The following is a 19,396-nucleotide window of genomic DNA, read 5'->3' as shown; positions in this document are numbered from 1 at the left end:
GGCGGTGGAGTCACCGTCCCTGGAGGTGTTTAAGGAAAGACAGGACGTGGCACTGAGTGCTATGGTCTAGTTGCCATGGTGGTGTTCGGTCAGAGGCTGGACGCGACGATCCCAGAGCTCTTTCCCTGGGATCCCTGGGTTTCCCGTTCCCCCGGCCCCTCACGGCGCTCCGCGGCCAAACGCCGCAGCGCACGCGACACCCGCTCGGCCGCGCGCCTCCGCCCGCGCATGCGCCCCGCCCTCCGCGCAGGCACCGCGGGAGGCGCCCGCTGCCGCCGCCGGCTGATGACGTGAGCGGAAGCGAGGAGGGGTCCTTTCCCTGTGCCCGCTCGCCCCAAGGTGCCTGCGGAGCTCGGCGCGGGCCGCGCGGCGGGAGCGGCGCGGGGGCGGCGGCAGCGCCATGATGGTGGGCAGGACCAGCGCCATCGCCGCGGGGCTCTGCGGGGCGCTCTTCATCGGATACTGTATCTACTTCGACCGCAAGAGGCGGAGCGACCCCAATTTCAAGAACCGGCTGCGGGAGCGTGAGTGTCCCGGGACGCCCCCTCCCCTTTCCTCCCGTCCCTTCCCGCCGCCACGCGCTTCCCTCAGCGATCCCCCCGTTTCTCTCTCCCTCCCTCACCCGCCCGGCCGGGGCGCGGGAAGGCGGCACGTGGTGTCGCCGCAGAGCCGGGCCCGGCCAGGACCCCCCCCGCGCCCTCTGCCCCGGGCCCCGGCGGTCCCTGCGGCTTTGTGGCCTCTCGCCGTCCCTTCGCCGAAACCAGGGGCCGGGTCACGGAGTCACAAAACCGTCAAAATTGGAAGATACCTTCGAGTCCCGCCCAGTCATCCGCCCAGCACTACCACTGCAACCCCTGCAGCACTAACCAGCATCGTCCAGCGCCAGAAACGCCTCTTGAACACCCCCAGGGATGGTGACTCCTCCACCTCCCTGGGCAGCCTATTCCAATGCCTGACCACCCTAACAGTGAAAAAGATTTTTTTCTAATGTCTAATCTGAATCTCCCTTGTCTCAGCTTAAGGCCATTTTTTCTCTGGTCCTCTTCACTGCAGGCACGGTAGAAGAGACCGATCCCCACCTCACTACAACCTCCTTTCAGGTAGTTCTAGACAGGGTCATCCCATCGGAAAGCGTTTGCTGTAGGTGTTGGGTAACCTGTGGTTTTCGTCAGTGCTTGGCTCAAATTTGCCTCCCCCCTGCCTTTTTGTTTTTTTTTCAATCTTGCTGTCCTACAGGCTGAGCAGTGCTATTATAGCCACTACATTTACGTGGTGACACTTTTTTTTTTTTTTTTTTTTTTTTTTTTTTTTTTTTTCTTTTAGAAGACGAGCAGGTAAAGCAGTGTGATTTCTTAGAGTGCAGTTGTTGCACTGCAGAGTGCAGCAGAGGAGGGAGGCTGGGGTCGGTGGGAGCTCTCAGATATTTCATCGGCTGCATTCTAAACCCTCCTGGCAGCCCTGCCATTGGCTTCCAGGATAAGAATGAATGCCAGAGAAAACTGTTGATTAATCCAAGATGTAGAGCTCTTCCCCCATGGCTCTTCATTATTTCACGTCTTCAACATTTATTTAAACGTTTTAATAATCAGGGACGGTTTTTAATGCAATTGTAGGCATGAATACTGAAGGAACACAAATGAATCGTGAGAAATAAGGTGATACTTTCTATACTGAGTTATTTCTGTCAGGGTAATATGTATATTATTCCTTTGGTAACTAATCTGAAGATAAGAAGTTATCATTAAGGTAAATTTTCCTGGCAAGTAAACATGATGTGATCAGCAGTTTCATGGATGGAAAATCAATAACTAGATGGGTTGAAAATGAGTATTTACCTGATAACATTAAAATGTAGTGTAAAAGCTTTGGTTCTGCCTTCATGGGTTGAATTTGAGTGGCCAGTGCTGTGGCTTAGCAGCACGTTAATTCCGCTTTCCAAAAGCTCCTCCACAGCAAGTTACATCTGTCAAATATTTCGCCTTCAGGCCCTCGCTCCTGTGTGTAGGATTTCGGGCACATATGTCTTGTGCATCTTCCAAGTCTTTTTTTTTACCTGCAGTGCAAGTCATAATTTGGGAAATTTTAGCACAGTTAACTGGTATGTGCTTGTCTTGCACAAGCAAACTTGATTTTGGCAACATAATCAGCCATAGGTTTTGTTTTAATGATGCCAGATATGTAGTAGGAGAAACACCGAATTACATAAGGTTTTTGCAGAAGCACCAAAAATTATTTTTGCATTCCAGGTTTCCGTAATCTGAGCCTCTATCCAGTCATGTTCTGAATAAACCTTAGAGTTGCTCTGATTAAGATTTGACATCATCTTTGAAGTGGAAAACGAATCCATTTAGATTTGATAGGAGGGGGCAGGTGTCATTTGAGGGACTTCACTGTAGGACTTACAGTTCTTGCATGTGATGTGCTGGTCTGCATTTAAGGCTTCAGTTCATTTGGTTGGTTGTTTTTTTTTTTTTTTTTTTTTTTTTGGTAGTGTAACAGATTATTTTGTATGGACACTTCAGCAGTGGTGCCAGGGATCTGGGTATTACAGCATTTTTACTGTTGGGTAGACAGGAAGGCATGGGTTGTAAAATACTTGACCAGGAAAGGTTCAGTGCAGCAGCCAGCTGCAGTTCTTTGTGTAAAGATGCTCCACGTGTTGTGCAATAGTGGGGGTACAGGATGGAAAGCTTGTGGAAACCACCATCACAGCACATCTTTTCCATTAACCTTCTTAGGATAAGATCCTTTTTCAGCCTCTGTGCTGCAGTGTCACCAGAATATGGGAAGGACAGGAGATCTAACACGTCAGTGGATTGCCTGTTGAATTTGGTCAAGCATGTGCTGACAAAATGAAGAACCAGTTGGTGTTTTTGCCCTTCCAGTTCCACTGCAAGTTTCTGTGTGCTGTGTTAGGGCCAAAGTTTACATTGCAAAGGCCTGTCATAAAAATGAGGTGGCCAGATTTAGGTTTCTGGGAAAAAAATCTGATTTCCTGGAAATTTCTGGAAGGCTTATAGAACTACTGGGCTTTGATTTTCCAGATGTTTTAATCTTATTTAGCAGGTTTTGTGGGTGAATTTTTAGCTGCTGAGCTTCCCCAGCTGTATTTTATGATTAAAATACTTCAGGTATGTTTGCTATTTGCCTTCTTGAATGAATAAAATAGAAGTGTTCTGCTTTAAAGTTTAGACACAGATGTCTTTGTTCAGAGACAGCCAGAATTTCTGACCATGCTGAATTTTGCTCAAGAGCATCTTCTGCCTGGACCAGCTGAGTGAGAGGAGGGCAGTAGGCAGACTTCACTGATGGGAACTGAAAATGCAAATGGCTTTTTGGTCCTTCTGCTCTTTCGTGGGACTGGGTGGGAAGCTGCTGGGGCTATTCAGGGGCTTTTGTAACCCATGCCAGCAGGACAGGTCATCCATTGGTTCTCTTTTGAAACTTGTACCCTTGTACAGGAGCTGTGCCTGGAGGACCTGCAGTGTGAGAGCTGCAGTTTAGCTTTGTGTTTTGGATGCATGCACTGCATTTCTGTGGTAATAAAGACTCATTCTATGAAAGATTGCCTTTCTCTTTTCAAAATGTGATTATTTCTTTAGAAAAGAGGGAAGTGTTTCCCTTTTGTGGAGGTCCCTGAGGGAAAACAAACTTGGGGTTTTTTTTAGGTGTGGGGTGGGTTTGTTTGTTTGTTTGTTTTTTGAGTTTTTTTTACCCTTCAAAGCCATTGCTTTTTGCTTGTCATGTTACAAATGTAACTTCTGGCTGTTACTGCAAAGATACTTTGAAACTAGTATTTCTTCCCAAGAAGAAGAATTCATAAATATCCTTTAGAGTTGGGTTTTGTAATTGTTTTCGCTAGTGAACTTTTAAAGAGTCCGTAAAAAAGTATTAAGAAGAGAAAGAAAAGTTCTATAGTAGTCAGACTTGAAAGATTTGGTAGATAATTTTTCAGTTTTAAAATCTTGGTGGTTCTTCATATTCCTTCACAATTTTCAGCTTAAAGTACATGATTTCAAATCTGTGTGATCAGTGGTCAAAAGCTTTCACTAGTTCCAGTTACCAGCATATCTTTTGTTTTGTTCTTTATTTCAGAATGCTTAACCTGGTGAGTGATACCTTTTATTATATTTTAGAAGGTGTCATAGTCATGCCAAGAAAACTCAATTTTCTCCTGAAAATGACGTACAAATGTTAAGCTGTTATTCTTTGTATTTCTCTTTTGTGTTTTTGCTGAATGCACTACAGTTGCAATGTGGCTTGTTTTAATAGTAAAACATTTCAAATACTAAATGAAAAAAACTTTAATCTTTAGGATTTTATCTATTATCAAAACTTGTTTGCATAGTAGTGCAGTTTAAAGTTTTGTGCAAATCAATGCTTCTGAAAAGTTGGAGTGAGCTAACTGAAGGACTGACTTTGAAGAGAAATCCTTTAATACTGAACCCACGAAAATGATAAAATTATAGAATACTACAGTTCTATCCAGCACGTTTTTCCATATATAGTGTAAAATAACATACACAGGTCAATGAGTTGTGGAAATCTAGCTGCTAAGTGTTATTAAAGTTTTGTATTAAGGTAAAAGGGTGTTCCATCTCTTTAGAATGGGAAGCCCCTTGGTATAAAGAACACAGTCTTGTCCGGAAATGCCACATGTTAGGTTATCAGTATACTAGGGAACAGTATTCCTGAATGTCTTCATCATGTGGACAACTGAAAGTTTTTAATTACCATGTAAAAGTGCTAGTCACATTTGGAAGTATTTCCAGCTTGTAAAATTGTATCAAAAGAAAAATCAGGGCTGGGTGACAGTTTTTCTTTGTCAATATAAGAGTTTTCTGAGCAGGCACTGAGGACAGAGAGTGAAAGGACAGTTTAACCATAGGCTGTATTCAAAGGTTTTATTGATGTAACTATTTCATTTGATGAATTGAAGACTTGCTAAAATGATTATTCTAAGGAAATTGCCAGTGTTAGTATAATTATTCTTTCTTGTATGAAGAGCTGCTACTATAAAAATATCTTTATCCCTGCCTACCTGCATTGAAAGCAACTTTAATTTTAATTACACTAGTTTTGCTGGAGTGGTACAGCTTCATGTAGCAGACCAACTTTTTGCCTTTAGGTTAGGTAGTTAAATCTGTAAATGTTTGTTCCATCTGTAAATGTTTGCTTTCCTCAGGTTTCAGAAATGTATGCTTTAGTACTGCTCTTGCTGGGGGATGATGAGATACTGCCACTTATTAACTAGTTCCCATGTCTTTGCTATAAAGCAGCTGAGAAAGTGCACTGTGTGGGTATCTGCTCTGGCCTGCCAAAGTTCCCCTTCCTTGATGGTGCACCATACAGTTCAAAACTAGATAGCCTTGACTTGTAGACAATTCTTCTGTGGCTTATTGTTAGAAATCATGTAGATAATTCCTCTGTTACTCTAATTCTCTTTGTGTGCCTGCAGTGCACGATGTGTGCTGTGCTGCTGGTGTGCTGCCCTGCACAGCTGGTGTTTGCTGTAGCCATCAGGAGAAGAATTGCCATTTTGAGTTGGTGCTACTGCCAGCCCTCATTAGACCCTTAAATGATGCTCTGTTGCACTGAGTGGGTTTCAGTCTTGTGCTCAATTTTCAATGTTTGCAATACATTATCAGTTTCTTCTTTTGAAAGGAACTTTGATTTTTTTCATGGTTTTAGACTATAATCTGAAGGGCTTTTTAATTGCAAATTGAAAATAAAAGATGTTTTTATTCTTACAGGAAGGAAGAAACAGAAGCTTGCCAAAGAGAGAGCAGGGCTTTCCAAGGTAATACTGTGTTCAGTAATGTAGTGCCATTTTGAAAGATGTTTCATTTGTATTACTTGTAAGATTTACTTAAGGATTTGTTTTGATTCCAGGATTACAAATATGCAGTCTTTAGGTTTTTTTAATGCTCACAGATAACTGTATGGTTGTTCCTTTTTTGTGTCAGATAGAGGAGTTATATTAGTACAGCATTCACTGTGTGATTCGATGGTGTTTGCCTTTTTGTAATATGAACAAGGACTTCTCAGACTTAAAATCATTGATAGGACACACTTATAAGTGAACTTAATATGTTGTTTTGCCATAAGTATTTGATTTCCCTTTCATTATCATCAATGAATCCAGAAAGAAAAGATGAGATTTCTCTTCAAAAAATTGCAATAAATACAGTTGTTATAAACATAATACACCTTAGACTTTATATTTGCTCCTAAATCATGTACTTAATAAACTGAGTAGAGGTATTTCAGGCTCTGTCTCTACAGATTTGTGATGCAGTGTTATGAGACCTGAGTCTGATTTTCAAAAACATTCTGTGTACGTTTAACTTAGTGGTGACACTTGTTTTTTTGCCAGTGTCAGTGTAACAATAGGGTTGTGTGCATGTTTAATTTCAGTTGAGAATGTTTTCTGCCAACTTTTTATTAGCTGGTGTTTAAGGGCTGGTTTAACTTTTACTGTGTGTGTTATAGTTGCCTGATCTAAAAGATGCTGAAGCAGTTCAGAAGTTTTTCCTTGAGGAGATTCAACTTGGAGAGGAATTACTAGCTCAAGGTAATGGCATTTTTTTTCCCAAAGAGTAAGTTGTAAAATAAGTTTTCTCTGCCTTTGCTAGAAGATTATTTGTATACATTAAAAAATTTTGGGGACTCAAATTCACCAAAGAAAATCTGCATATTTCTTTTTAACCTTGTGTGTTCAGGAGGTCCATCAAGGGAGGAGAAGAGCTAAGTAGATTGATTCACCATCATTTAATCCAGTCTTGGTGGATGTCTTATGTAAATGTGTTACAGTGTGGAAGATGGTTGATTTCAAAGCATTATAATTTGTCATACAGGTGAATATGAAAAAGGTGTTGATCACTTGACCAATGCCATTGCTGTGTGTGGGCAGCCACAGCAGCTACTACAAGTTCTACAGCAGACTCTTCCACCACCAGTGTTTCAAATGCTTCTAACTAAGCTCCCTACAATAAGCCAGGTATGTGAAACATTCCCTGATGGTTTGGAAATAACTCAGATACTTTAACCACTACATCAGTCTTGAGTATTGGGTTTTGTAAGCTGTTGGTTTTTTAATATGTTCAGTTAGATTAAAAGTAGCTCTTTTTTCACCTGAGATGTTAAAAAGTGAGTATGAAAATCATCATGTAGCATTAATAGCAACCAGGATAAATCAGAAATACAAAACTTCTCTTGTGTGTAGGGTATGCTAAGCTCTTGAAGTAGAGGCATCTGACCACAGCTGATACTAGAAGTGGATCCACTGTTTCCCAAATACAAGTTGGGGGGATTGGAAAAGCAGTAACTTTATTGCACTGGGTCTTGAGGTTTTTTTTTTTAATTTACATGTCTATGAGTGTGTGTAAGCGCTATGAAAGTTCATCAAAAGGAATCTGTTGCTTTTGCTACCCCGTTGCTTCTGGGGACAGCTATAGACACAAGATGTTAACTAGCACCAGAACCCATGACAATTTTGGAAGCTTGGGAGTTTCCCTGATGATAAAAGTGTTAGTAGCTCTATGTATAAAATGCTCTCCTGTTTTAGTCTGAGTACTGAGCAGGTAATGTTGTTAATATGCTGGCAGGTGAGTCTGTTGTAAAATAAATAATATGTTCTATGTTCTTGGAAGTACAAGGGAACTCCCTAACAGTGTTAGCTGACATAAAGCAGAGAGTCAGTGCTGGGTATCAGCTGGCTCTTCTTACAGCTCAGGCCTGGTTACATTTCAGGTTAAGTCCATATAGTCAGTGGTAACACTGGAAAGTGTCAGGTACACGAGATGGAAGAGTCAGGGAAATGACTGAACAAAAATGTTTCCTAAGAGAACAGTGCCAAAAACCACACAGAGGTCATCACCTGAGGTTGACAGGATATTGTTTATCTGATGTTGGCTTTGTTAGGTATGCACTGTATGTAATTTCTGTGGAACTGACTTCAAAAACCTAAGGCAAATAGATTGCCATTTTTAACTTTAATCAGTTTGTTCAGTAATTACGCTGCCTAATGTTCAGTGTAAAATTACATTGCTTGATAATCAGTTGCCTACTGTCAATTTTATGTAATTGTGAATGAGTTTTTCTCCTTCTTACAGAGAATTGTAAGTGCACAATGCTTGGCTGAAGATGATGTTGAATGAGGTCACACCACAACGGGGGGAAAAAAAGTTTTCTTACCCCAGAAGATGAGCATCAGTAGGGGGATAAAGGGGCAAACAGTAGTTAATGGACTGTGTACCACATCGGGTTCTACCAGAGTTAAAATTAACTTTGTGTAGGTGGGATTCGCAGGATTTTATTTATTATCCCAGTGAAAAGTGTATTTTGATAAGAATTCATTTTATAAATACACTGTGTTGAGTTATCAAAGTATCACTAACTTCATTATTATTAAAATACGCAGTTGTAATGTTGTACATATACAGACATAAAACTACGACCTATTGAAAACCCAGTGCTCATTTTTGAAAAAACGAAGTTATGGCAATAAAGATTTATCTGCACTTGTGTGTCCCTATAGTACTACTTTAAAATCCAGAATATTTGGGTGTCAGAGCAAATGATCTAAAAATGACAACATTAAAATTTATTTTTAATGTTATGGCTGGTCTTCCAATGCTTTTAATTGTTTAAAACCTTGTGTAATTTCCTGAGAAAATAAATATATGATCATTTAAACAGTAACAGATCACCTTAGAAAGAGATGCAAATCGCAATGGTGATAGATAGCTGGCTGCAGAAAGAATGACAAATCCATTTCTGTCAGGAACAAAAACATGTTAAGTGATCAAGTCAAAATTACTGGCAAACTTGAAAGCTCTATACAGGTGTCTGAAACAAAGCTGTTTGGAATAAAACCTGGGCAGATTTTAAGAGCACAAAGGTTGGGGTTTTTTTGAAAGCTTGGAACTTATTTTGCAAGATAGACAGTTGACATTTCAGTCTGTAGTCTTCAAGACCATAGGAAATGGTTATTAACAGTCTTTTTAAGGCATTTGCCTTAGGAAAAAAATTGCACTGGTAAGACAATTATATTCCTGGGCTAAATAGCAAAAGCTAATGGAATTAGATGTTGTAAAATTTCAGTATGGTGTGGTAAATTTTCCTTTGCCAATGAAAAGGAAACAAATAATATACAGCAGGCTCAGGTGAGTAGGAGAAGTGTACTTGCGAAAGCAAGTTTTTCAAAGGATCTTCTAAATGTCAAAACAGATTGGCTTCTGTTATTCTCTGGGTGTGTACTATCAGCACTCAGGTGGCAGAAGAAACAATTAAAAATGTAGCTTTATCTTTTTGGCACAGCGACTGATTTTTAACTTGAGAATGCTTCGAGGTGTGTTTTTCAGACCAGCTGACAGTTCGTACTAATGATGCTGCTAGATTAATAGTGAGGTACTAGGTGGCATAATCTAGTAGAAGTGAGGTACTTTGAGAGCACTCTAGCCAACTCTGTCTCATTTCAGCCTTGTGTAAGTTTCTTCAAAGGCAGATTCTCCTCAGTGGTTCAGGAATTGCCTTACGCAGGATTTTTGAGAGGTTAAGTGGATAGTCGATGGTGACCTAGCAGTCAATACCTGAGTTTGGGAGTAGAAGGGGCTGTTACTGAGTCAGTCTGCTGAGATGGTTTGTAATGGAAGAGGTACCTTCCCCTTAAGCCCTTGAAAACATTATTTCCAAAGATCTGAGGTGCTGTTGAAACTTTCTGTAATGTAATAAATACTGAAGTTAGTGGCTGGTCTCAACAAACATATCTTAAACAGCTGGTTGTAGTTTAATCTTTGTGCTTAAATTGTTCAGGTAGCATAAGGTAAAAAGTAAAATGTAGTAGCCATATTCTTCAGGGGACAATGGCCAGGGTGCTCTTTTAATTTATTTTACAGGAACAAAGTTATTTTGCACTTAATAAAAATACTGTGAAATTACAGAAGGTTCTGGTTTTAATGAGGCTTTTTGAAGGAGTTTTTCTTTTCCCTTCTAACGCTTGAAAATAAAAAGTAGGAATTCTTAGGTTATGTTGACAGAACTGTTACCATATTTACCTTCTGTCTTGCTGGTAACTTCAGTGTATCTTTTTAGTTCAGCTTTTAACATTGTCTTAAGGTGAATCAAACTTCCATCCTGCCTTGAGAAACAAACCCAAACAGCCTAAGACAAAAGCAGCACCCTTACGTCAAACCTAAGCAATTTTCTACACTCTTTGGTAGAATGATGACAATTTGAATTCACATTTTAGCTTACAGCAAAGCTTTCCTGAACTGTGTTTCAGCAAAGCTGGGTGTCAATTCTGATTTTGATGCAAGGCTTGGTGACAGTCTGATTGTATCTATAAATGGTATTTGCTGTAATAAGCATCACAGACACACACATATTGCTCTAACCTTTTTTGTTTTCTTGAGCCTGCAAAGTTAGATGCAAACAAAATTTAAGACAACATAGGTTTAAATGAAGCCTTAAATGCAAATTTATTCTCATATCTGATAACCCAGAAGTACCTGGTTAGTATGCTAGAGGAAGCTCTGATACGTGTTTTGAGTGCCTTGGGCTAATAAGTTGGAATGCTGAATCCTTTTAACGAGACTTGAATTTTTTTCTTTTCCCCAAATCTCCCAGTGAAGCTAATACTGTACAATTGTGAAGACTTGGAAGATACTGTCTAGAATGCAAATTTGCTGTTGCTCCAAGAGTGGCAGGCTGACAGCTGTAGCTAAGCATGCACGGTCCACAGATGTTTCAGACATGAGCAAAGACACTGCTTTCAGACACGAGCAAAGTGTAGGTCATCAGAAACGTGGTGGTAATGATGGATGTTTCTGCATCAGCAGTAGTAATGCCATTGCATTAGCTGTGCATAGTGCTGTACATTTCTTTTCACCTGTGCAAATGAAAAAAGTGTGGAAGTAAGCCATTCCAGCTGTGAATTTGCTGCTGTGGAGCTCACAGCTGCTGGAGAGTAAGATCTGTAATCTTACTTTACTGCAGGTTAAACTGCTAATCTTTCTCCCAGAAAGCACCATCTTCCTTTCTGTGCTTCTCCAAGAACAAGGCACTTGTTTTCAGCACTAAAAGGATTTCTTATAAAGAAAATGAGAGGTCTGTTAGTTTTATGTTGGAAAGTCTTCTATTATCGGTTACGAGCTTCTCAGGCAGCTTTTATAGAAAAAAACCCACCCAGCTAGTTTCATTATCATCCAGGACTACCTTTGATGTCTCACCATTAAGTTTTCTAGATAATGGAATCAAATCCAAAACCAGAGTGATCAGGCACACACTGAATCATCTGGCACTAATTTCCTTCCCCTGGGGGCTGACACAATATTATTGTTGCCCTTAACTTGAAAAATGGAGAAGTCCCAGCCCTGCTGTGTAGGAGGCCAGCCAGCCATCATCAAAGTAAAGCTCCAGCTATTTATGCACTGAGAAGAATCTTTCTAAAGTTTCATTTGTCCATCTGTTGATGATGTGTCCCTTAGGCTGAACAGTGGCCCTACATGACTCTTGTGTTACAGTTAACGTGAGTTAAACATCAAGGGAATCTTTGAAGTGGTCACCAAGTGCTTTTAGCAATTGTTTCAAAGGCATGTTGTGCTGCACATCCATGCTTCTGTGTTTTTAAACATCTGGATATGAAAAGGGCTGATGTGAAAAAAAATAATAAATTCTGCAAGGCTTCTGTTGTACCCAAGCTTTGGTTTTGTTTTCAGTCTGTGTGTTTACACAGACCAGCACAGCTTACAGTATTTAAGCACTGACCGAAAGCCTGTTGCAAAGAGCTGAAACCTGTGCTTTATTCATGAGGACTGGGCTAGGCTTCATCAGAGGCGCTCCAGAAGCTGAACTGGTGTGGGTCACAGTACTTGTTTTCTGCATTTGTACCAAACTCCAACTTCCCAAAAAGATGTGGATGTCTAATGCTGTTCTCACAGGGCAGAATTTGCCACATCCTGTGTATGAACGTGTGAGTGAAACTGTAGAAAACAGCTGGCCCTTCTGTGATACCTCTTGTACCAAGCTGTCCAGCATACTGGAACTAGACAATGGTCAGCTTTTTCGAACTACAGTGAACATGTGTTCTTGAAAAGAAAATCCAGGTTCTTTCTTCTTTCCCTGCAGCAGGAGCTAGCTTTAAAGAATATTTACTGGACATCTTCTGATGAGCTCACTACCCTGTTTTCCAATCATTCCTGTAACTTAATAGTCCTTAACTATTAAAGGCCTCTGAGCTTAAACTTTTGACTCCAGGCATACAGTTCCTGTTCCTGTTTTGTAAACGTCAGGTCTGTCTTTAACAGGCTGACAGTGCTCACTCACAATTACATGATTTCCCTTGCACCATGAGATGTTCTCGACTCATCTTTGGCATGAGAGGGTGTCTGCTGGTGCTCACCCATAGTGAATGAATGTTGCTGAATGGAGTGAGTGTTGCAGCTGGCAAAGTGTTGCTGCAACCTACAGATCTCTTGGGATGGTCTGTGCTGCAAGGCAGTTGTGAGTGGCTTTTGTGTATGAAATTTCTGGTGTGCATGGAGGCAGAAAATAGATGAAGTCAGATAGTTCTGCCTCTTTGCATGTTGGAACCTTACAGCTAAAAACTGATTTGGTCACACAATCATTTACTTGAGCAGGTCTTAATCTGAACAGCAGGGGGCAGTTTTGCACACACATTTTGTGCAAGCTCACCCTGCAAAATCCTAGTTTTTAGAATCTTCCTGTCTGGTGAGGTGATGCAATGCAGCATTTTGTCCAGACAGATTTGGTACGGTGTATAAGACAGGCTCAGTGGAGCAGCAGTAGAATGTGTTTCTATTGATAGTATCTAATTTTGGCTTTTTAAAATCCTGTGTGTTTAAATTGTTCCGATGACATGATTAGGAGGATTTCCCTTTTTCTCTCCATCCCTCATCACAAACTAGGTATATAGATAAGCCAGCTGCATTGTACAGCTTAAACTCTGCAACAAAATGAATCCGCATCTGATTCCCAGGCATGCAAGAGAAGTTTTCCCCTGCCCTGTGATTATTCTGGGTGAGCTTTGCTAGCTGGAGTGAAAGGAATGCACCTGTTAACTGCAGTAGGGGTGGAAGTGAAATCTGCATCTTGAGATTTTGCCTGGAGTTGGACTCTGCCTGTGACGGCCCAAGTGAGGAGAGCCAACCAAAAAAATAAAGAGGCAAGATATTATAGGTGGGTGACAGGATGCATTTTCAATGCTGGTTGAATTTCAGCTTAAGTTGACAAAATCTACTCACCCTGTCGTGATCCTGCAGCTGACATGAAGTGAGCTGATCTCATACCTTGTCTCTCTCATGCCTTGGAGGCAGCTATTCGCGTTGTAGTGGCTCTCTGGCTTGAAACTGAATCTTAACTGCTCCTATATCTCAAAAGTGTTTTTTCTCTGCTTCCTGGTCTGTGTTTGTGGGGGTAAAGTGTATGTATGCTATACAAGTAAATGGAAATTTTCCACCCTTGTAGCTGCCAATCAGCATTTTTCAAAACATTCAACTTGTTAGTAAGAAATTCTTCAAAGTCTGCTTAAAACATGGCAATATCTAGAGAAAGCTGTTTAATAAAAGATTCTGTCTGAAAACCATGCTTCTTCTTCCTTAGGTCACTCTGGCCATGTTACACCCTGTAACATAGCCTGGAAGATACAGAAATTTGCTGTAAAAAACCAATATTTGCCTGTTTTGGCATGTATGTGAAAGAGCACTTCCTGGAGCTCTGAAACAACCTGGTTAGCATCTCTTGTTGTATTTAATATTATTTAATGAGAAAGAATGTACATTCAGCTTTGATTATTAAAATGACAATGATTATTGCATGAATTTGTGAATTACAATGCAATGACTAATTAAATGGAGAAATGAAGAAAAGGGATTCTTGAGCAAGCATGTTCTTTGAGAAACTCTCCCTTGTTGTTTTAAATTGATAGTACACACCTAATCAATTCATAGCAGTATTTCATTACTGGTGGGAACAGTCTGGTTTTGATGAAGATTTACTTTCACCACACATTGACCTGGTATAATTGCCTGGTCCTGTAAGTTACTGTGAGGAAGACTGCCAGCTCCCAGCACTAACGAGGTGGAAGTTTTTGCTTATATAAAGAAAGGAAGCCCCATCTGACCCCAGGTTACAGCGTCCATATTTATTGAGTTCTTCTAGTTGGAGTGTTTGCTATAATGACACTCACCTGAATTTGCATAACCATGAAGGGTTGCTATTTCGTTTATGTTTCGTTTGTTTTTATCTCTCCGTCTAAAGTTTTGAGCTTTAACATCAGGTTCCTTGGCTTATGTTAGAAGTTGTCTGACACAACTAAAGGCCCTTTTTTACTTCTTTGTAGGGATGTTATTTACTGGCCACTGGCACTGGCAGAATTCTTAGCATGAAATTATTATTATTATTATTACTTCTGTATCAGCAGAGATGTGTGTGGCACTCTGAAGAATCTGTCAAGATGAAGTCTCTGCTTCTGCAAACTCACAGCCTGCGGTCCTGATCCCGTAATTTACCCTGCATGGTCCTTTCCTCATGGAAACCTAAGCAGTCAAGAGCAGGACATTGGGACAGTGACACAGGAAGTGAAAAGGTAAGGTTTAGATAGTATGATTGTTTTGGTAGTAATTGGGGTGTTTTATCTGAATTTTGTTTGCAGCTCTGAAGCTTGCTTCTTTTCTACGTCACATTAATTTTAGACTAGTTGCCTAATCAGTGCTAGTTACTAGTGTAATCAGGAAAAATGAGACTTCAACCAACCATAGGTCCGCTTATAAATCATGAAACCTACAAAAGAAAAAGTATTAAAGGCACTCTCTATAACTGAATAGATTTGAGACACAACTTCCCCCTCCACAACTGAAATCAATAACCTGAGCTGTCAAGCACTGGGTTAATTGCTCTGCTGGCGGTCCTGCAGTTCATAAGTTCCTTCTGCATTGAAACTGTAAGAAGCAATCTTTCAGATATCTAGCTTGCTGTTGGATAGCAGCTCTAGAAGGAACTCTGTTCTGTCAAAACTTTGTAATCAGCCCAAACCATAGTGCCTGAAATTCAGTGACACCATCATGCAAATAGGAAAGCTGGGCATAGGTATTAAAGCAGGCATAAATAAGGGAAACAGCCTAGAAGGCAATGCAGCGAGTCAGTGTCCATCCTAGATGTTGGATTGCAAACTGTGAATGCTTGACAACCTGATAAAACAGTTGAAAATTGGAGAGTTACTTTACAGAGAGAGTTGTAGCCCTGTTTTGGACAGCTGCCCCATCCTTAAAAACAATGCAGCCTTCTAAAGCATGCCTTTTGACCCTCGAAGTCCTGGTGGTTATAGCAGATCTGTTGTCCAGAATGGCTCTATCCTCCTTTTTCTAATTTTGAGCTGGTTTCCAGAAAGGAGAGGAGGCCAGACAGGAGCTGGTTATGTGGTAACCATATATTCAGGAAGTCAGATGATCAGACTGGTGTGTCCTGCCACCCTCAAGAACCAATGGACTGTCTTAATGGAAGCTTGAGCACTAAGCTTGAGCACCACTTGGGCACCTTGGCTTCTCTGGGGAACTGTGAAAGTACATGCTCATAAGTTATGTTGATTTTCTAGAGGGAACACAGCTCCTGGGATGGAATGTATTGATACTTGGGCAGTGCTCTTCCCATGCTTTTGGTCATAAAATGTGAAGCAGGGAAAAAAATTGACTCCTGTGTAGAATCCCTCTCTTTATTTTGGTTATTTCCAGGATGGTGTTAGGACCTTGTCCTAACGGACAAGGTCAGGAGCAGTGTTTCTCTCCTGCATTGCCCTTGAAGATCTTCAGCAGGCCTGACAATATTTGTCATTAGACTTTAGATCTTTTCACAGATGGATGTCTCCTACCTTGGGCAGCACATTTTCAAGAAAAACAGTGATCTCACCCTGATTTTAAAGAAAAAAAGAAACAGATTGCAGTCTGACAGAACCAGCAATGGCTCAGACTCAGGAGTATTCATGGCCTTTCCTTTTTTATATATCTAACTGCTCAAACTCTGCCTCCTCAACTCCTGGTTATGTTGTAGGTGATGTAGGCTTGGTCTCAGGGGGTGACAACACAAACTTTATTATTAATTGATGCAGGAGTGGTTTTGTAAATTCAAAGTATTTGTAGGTCCTCATAGTATATACAGTCACCAAAGAATTTGTAGAGGCCATCACTGGGTTTTTGAAGACATGCTGCTGTAAGAGTAGTTCACTGGAACAGCACAGATTATCTTCCTTTGGGGGAACTTAACTGCATTTTCCCTTTTTCTTGGAAGACCACACTATTTTTTGCTAATATCAAAGAGTATCACCCTTTTTGACATGCCTGCAGATGCAGTATTGCAGTGCTCTTGTGAAGCTTCACAGGGCTCAGGGACCAAAGACACAAACCTAATGGTTAGCTAGACACACCATCCTTTGTCCCAGAGCCAATACAGTCTGCTGCTAATCATCTTTCAATGCCTATAAGGTGTGAGACTGGTCATTTATTTCAGTGGGAAGGTCATGTGCCATGAAGCAGAGCTTTGTGGACAGTCTTGGATGCCTGATGCAAGGCTTCTTCCATTGCTTCCCAAAATGATGGTGTCTTCTGGCAGAGTTTAGGCACTGGGAGTGTTTTTGTTTTCTGGGTAAATGTAGCCAGGATCTGTCAATTTAACAGCTTTCAGTGAATGTCAGAATTCTCATACACTAAAGCTCTCTTTTCTTTTTAACTTGCTGTGTGAAGATCATACAGAAGAATTTGTTCACTGCCCTTTGCTGGGCATCTTCTGAAGACCAAGTGCCTGCCTTTTGCTCTCTAAGGGGCTTAGCACTTTGGCTTTTCTTTTTTAAAATGTTGAAAGGTTAACATTTGTGTTCTTTTCAGAACACAAATGCAGAGGTACATCACAGAGGCACATAGTGGAGTCAAATTTTCAGGGTTGGCACTGCAGATAGCATCAGGGCACACAGGTGTTTGGTCCAGCATGACTGGGAACAGGGCATCAGGTCTAGATTCAGGCCTGTCTCCGTGGGACAAGGTAGCGCTCACTGTTCCTGCCAGCCCATCATTTTGCCACAGACATCCATGTGATAACTGCAGAAGATGATGAAGCTGCGGTAGCTTTGTGTGCAGCAGCAGTAGCAGCAGCAATAGAAGATGAGATTCTGTGGGCCTCAGTGTAAACACCATCTTTTCCTAGCAAAGCCAAGCTTGTCTGAAACTTCTTTATGGTGGAACTTTTCCCTTTTCCCCTTGCCTTCCTACACCTGTCTTTTATAGACCAAGTAGTTTTGCAGTTTCCAAGCTTGGCTGTAAATCACGGGAAGGAAAGGGGGTCCCATGTCCAGGTAGCTGCAGGCTGGCCACTGGGGCCGGCGGAGCCCCGCTGCTTCGGCTTCCAGAGCCCGTGTCGCTAGATGGCAATGTGGCACTCCTGCAGCTGTGGCTCCTGAAAAATGGCTCGCTTTTCCTGTATTTATCTCTGCCAAACTGATGATTGCACCCACCACCTCGGCAAGAGAACAGAACAAAATCATTTCATAGAACATTACAGCTGTTGTGCCTTTTTCTTTTCTTTCTTTTTTCCTTCCCCCCCCCCCCCCGCCAGTTCTTTGTCCCACAGCAGGGTGCAGAGGTTTAAAAACCTTCTTTCTTAATCACTCTCCTTCTAAAAACAGAGAAAACACAGCCTCTTGGGAGCAATTAGCTGTGAGAAAAGCATTTCTCAAACAATTGCCAGGAAATATTGTCTTGACCGATATTCCTGATGTAACACTGTCGTTCTCAGTACTGTTATTCTAACATACTCAACTGAAAAAACAGCAGGATACAGATCTGTAACGAATGATCTGCAGCTTACCACCTAGCTTACCTTTTTATATTCATTTGCTTTCAGTTTGTGTCCTCCCCCCACCCCCTGGAGCCATTCTGTTTAGGAGAGTGAAGAATTATTTGTGACTCTCCTCTTGTGAGTAGTGTATCAGGCCAAGACTGTGACAAGGCACGGCTGAAAATTAAGGTTATGCCTCTGCTGCCTGGGTTCCTGATTGAAATTCAGTGTTGTGTGCTGTGGAGGGGATCAGGCTGCACGCTTACAGCGATCCTTCCTAGCCTTAAAGCCTGGCAGCCTGAGAGTACGTGAGGTTGGTGAAGCCTGAATTTCAGTGGGAGCAGCTGGAAAGCAGGTATACATGAAGCAGGCAGCAGAAAGGCACTGAGACCAGGGTCTTGACCCTGAAAGCCCTCTCCCCATTTTTGTATTCATGGAAGATGGACCAGGCTGTAGGGTGGGGACAGGTTGGAGGAATGGTGGTAAACTTGAAGTGCTAAAAGCCAGTGTTAGCAGTGGCTAGGAACTGCTACTAGCTATCCAGATAGCTGTGTGTACACATGTGCGTGCCCATTCGCATGCACAGCCATAGCTGTTTGTATTGTGTGGTTCAAATTTTGTCCCTCCTTACATAAATTTGTGGAGATTTGAGAAGCGAGCCTTGCTCTGTGGGACAGGGTGTGAACTGAAGCACCTTCTGGAAGACAGACAGCAGTGTAATCCTTTCATTCAACCATGTCTGCAGCTGCTTTTTATAAACTTGGCATAAATACATACTCAGTGAAGCCAGGCCTGTGTAGCTGGAAAATATTTTCCACCATCCAAAAAAACCAGAAGATTGGAAAAAGAGCCCAGAAATTGTGCATAACATGGAATGGCCTCACTTGTGGTTTTTTTCCATGACTTCCTCAGCTCATTTTTCTGCTGCCAATTTTAGAAGCCCATAAGTCATACTTGTTAAACTTTCTCAGTTAAAATGTAACTCTAAGAACAAAGTCATATGATACGTTGCAGCCAAATAATCCTCCCAGAGCCTCTGACTGGAGAAAAGCTACCCCGATCTGGCCAGCTTGCAAACCCGCATGGGCTCCTGTCCCAGGAGAGGCAGGGCTGAGGGGCAGGTTCACTGCCTGGGGCTCAGCTGTGCTGCCTGCATGGGTGATGGCTTCCCAGTGGACTTCAGCAATGTCTCCCTGCTTTTGCCAGGGTGGTCAGGCAAAAATTTCAGCTCCTCCTCTAGATGGACTTTAGGCAAGAGGCTGAGCAGAGGAGGGAGCGAGGGGAGGCAGCACAGAGGGTTTGGCAGTGGAGGAAGGTGCTGCTGTGCTCAGGGGGAAGGAGCTGAGGGGTGAGAAAACAGCAGGTTGCCAAAAGCGAAAGTGAATTTGCTGGAGGGTTTGAAGAAAGGACATCCTCATTCTCATTCAGTGCCTTTTTAAGTGTTGAATCAATATGGAAGTACATTCATGCCAGGAGCAATACTTTTGTTTGCCAGTTTTCCCCTATTTTATAGGGTGATTTTGCTTACACCACGCCTCAAATGACTATTTTGAAG

At 41.7% G+C, this 19,396-nt stretch overlaps 1 protein-coding gene and 1 non-coding gene across 2 annotated transcripts; both read left to right on the top strand.

The window, feature by feature from the left end:
• Positions 1 to 313: 313 nt before the first annotated feature.
• Positions 314 to 8,707, top strand: TOMM20 (translocase of outer mitochondrial membrane 20). The gene is made up of 5 exons (XM_039568311.1): positions 314 to 524; positions 5,754 to 5,800; positions 6,493 to 6,574; positions 6,858 to 7,000; positions 8,115 to 8,707. The coding sequence occupies exons 1-5, from the start codon at positions 401 to 403 to the stop codon at positions 8,157 to 8,159; spliced, it is 441 nt and encodes a 146-aa protein (XP_039424245.1). The 5' UTR covers positions 314 to 400; the 3' UTR covers positions 8,160 to 8,707.
• On the top strand, positions 1,433 to 1,567 carry LOC120411825. Its single transcript, XR_005604376.1, has one exon. It is a non-coding gene; the product is annotated as a small nucleolar RNA SNORA14 (small nucleolar RNA).
• Positions 8,708 to 19,396: the final 10,689 nt, after the last annotated feature.

This window comes from Corvus cornix, chromosome 3 (genome assembly GCF_000738735.6).
Source record: "Corvus cornix cornix isolate S_Up_H32 chromosome 3, ASM73873v5, whole genome shotgun sequence".
Lineage (NCBI taxonomy): Eukaryota > Metazoa > Chordata > Aves > Passeriformes > Corvidae > Corvus > Corvus cornix.
This window is presented reverse-complemented; position numbering and strand designations above follow the sequence as displayed.

What these genes read in the sequence shown, in the direction of transcription:
- TOMM20 (XM_039568311.1), top strand. Translation starts at nt 401, where the DNA reads ATGATGGTGGGCAGGACCAGCGCCATCGCCGCGGGGCTCTGCGGGGCG. An exon ending in CAAGAACCGGCTGCGGGAGC is followed by an intron (nt 525 to 5,753) that starts GTGAGTGTCCCG and finishes TTATTCTTACAG; the next exon opens with GAAGGAAGAAACAGAAGCTT. An exon ending in AGAGGAATTACTAGCTCAAG is followed by an intron (nt 6,575 to 6,857) that starts GTAATGGCATTT and finishes TTTGTCATACAG; the next exon opens with GTGAATATGAAAAAGGTGTT.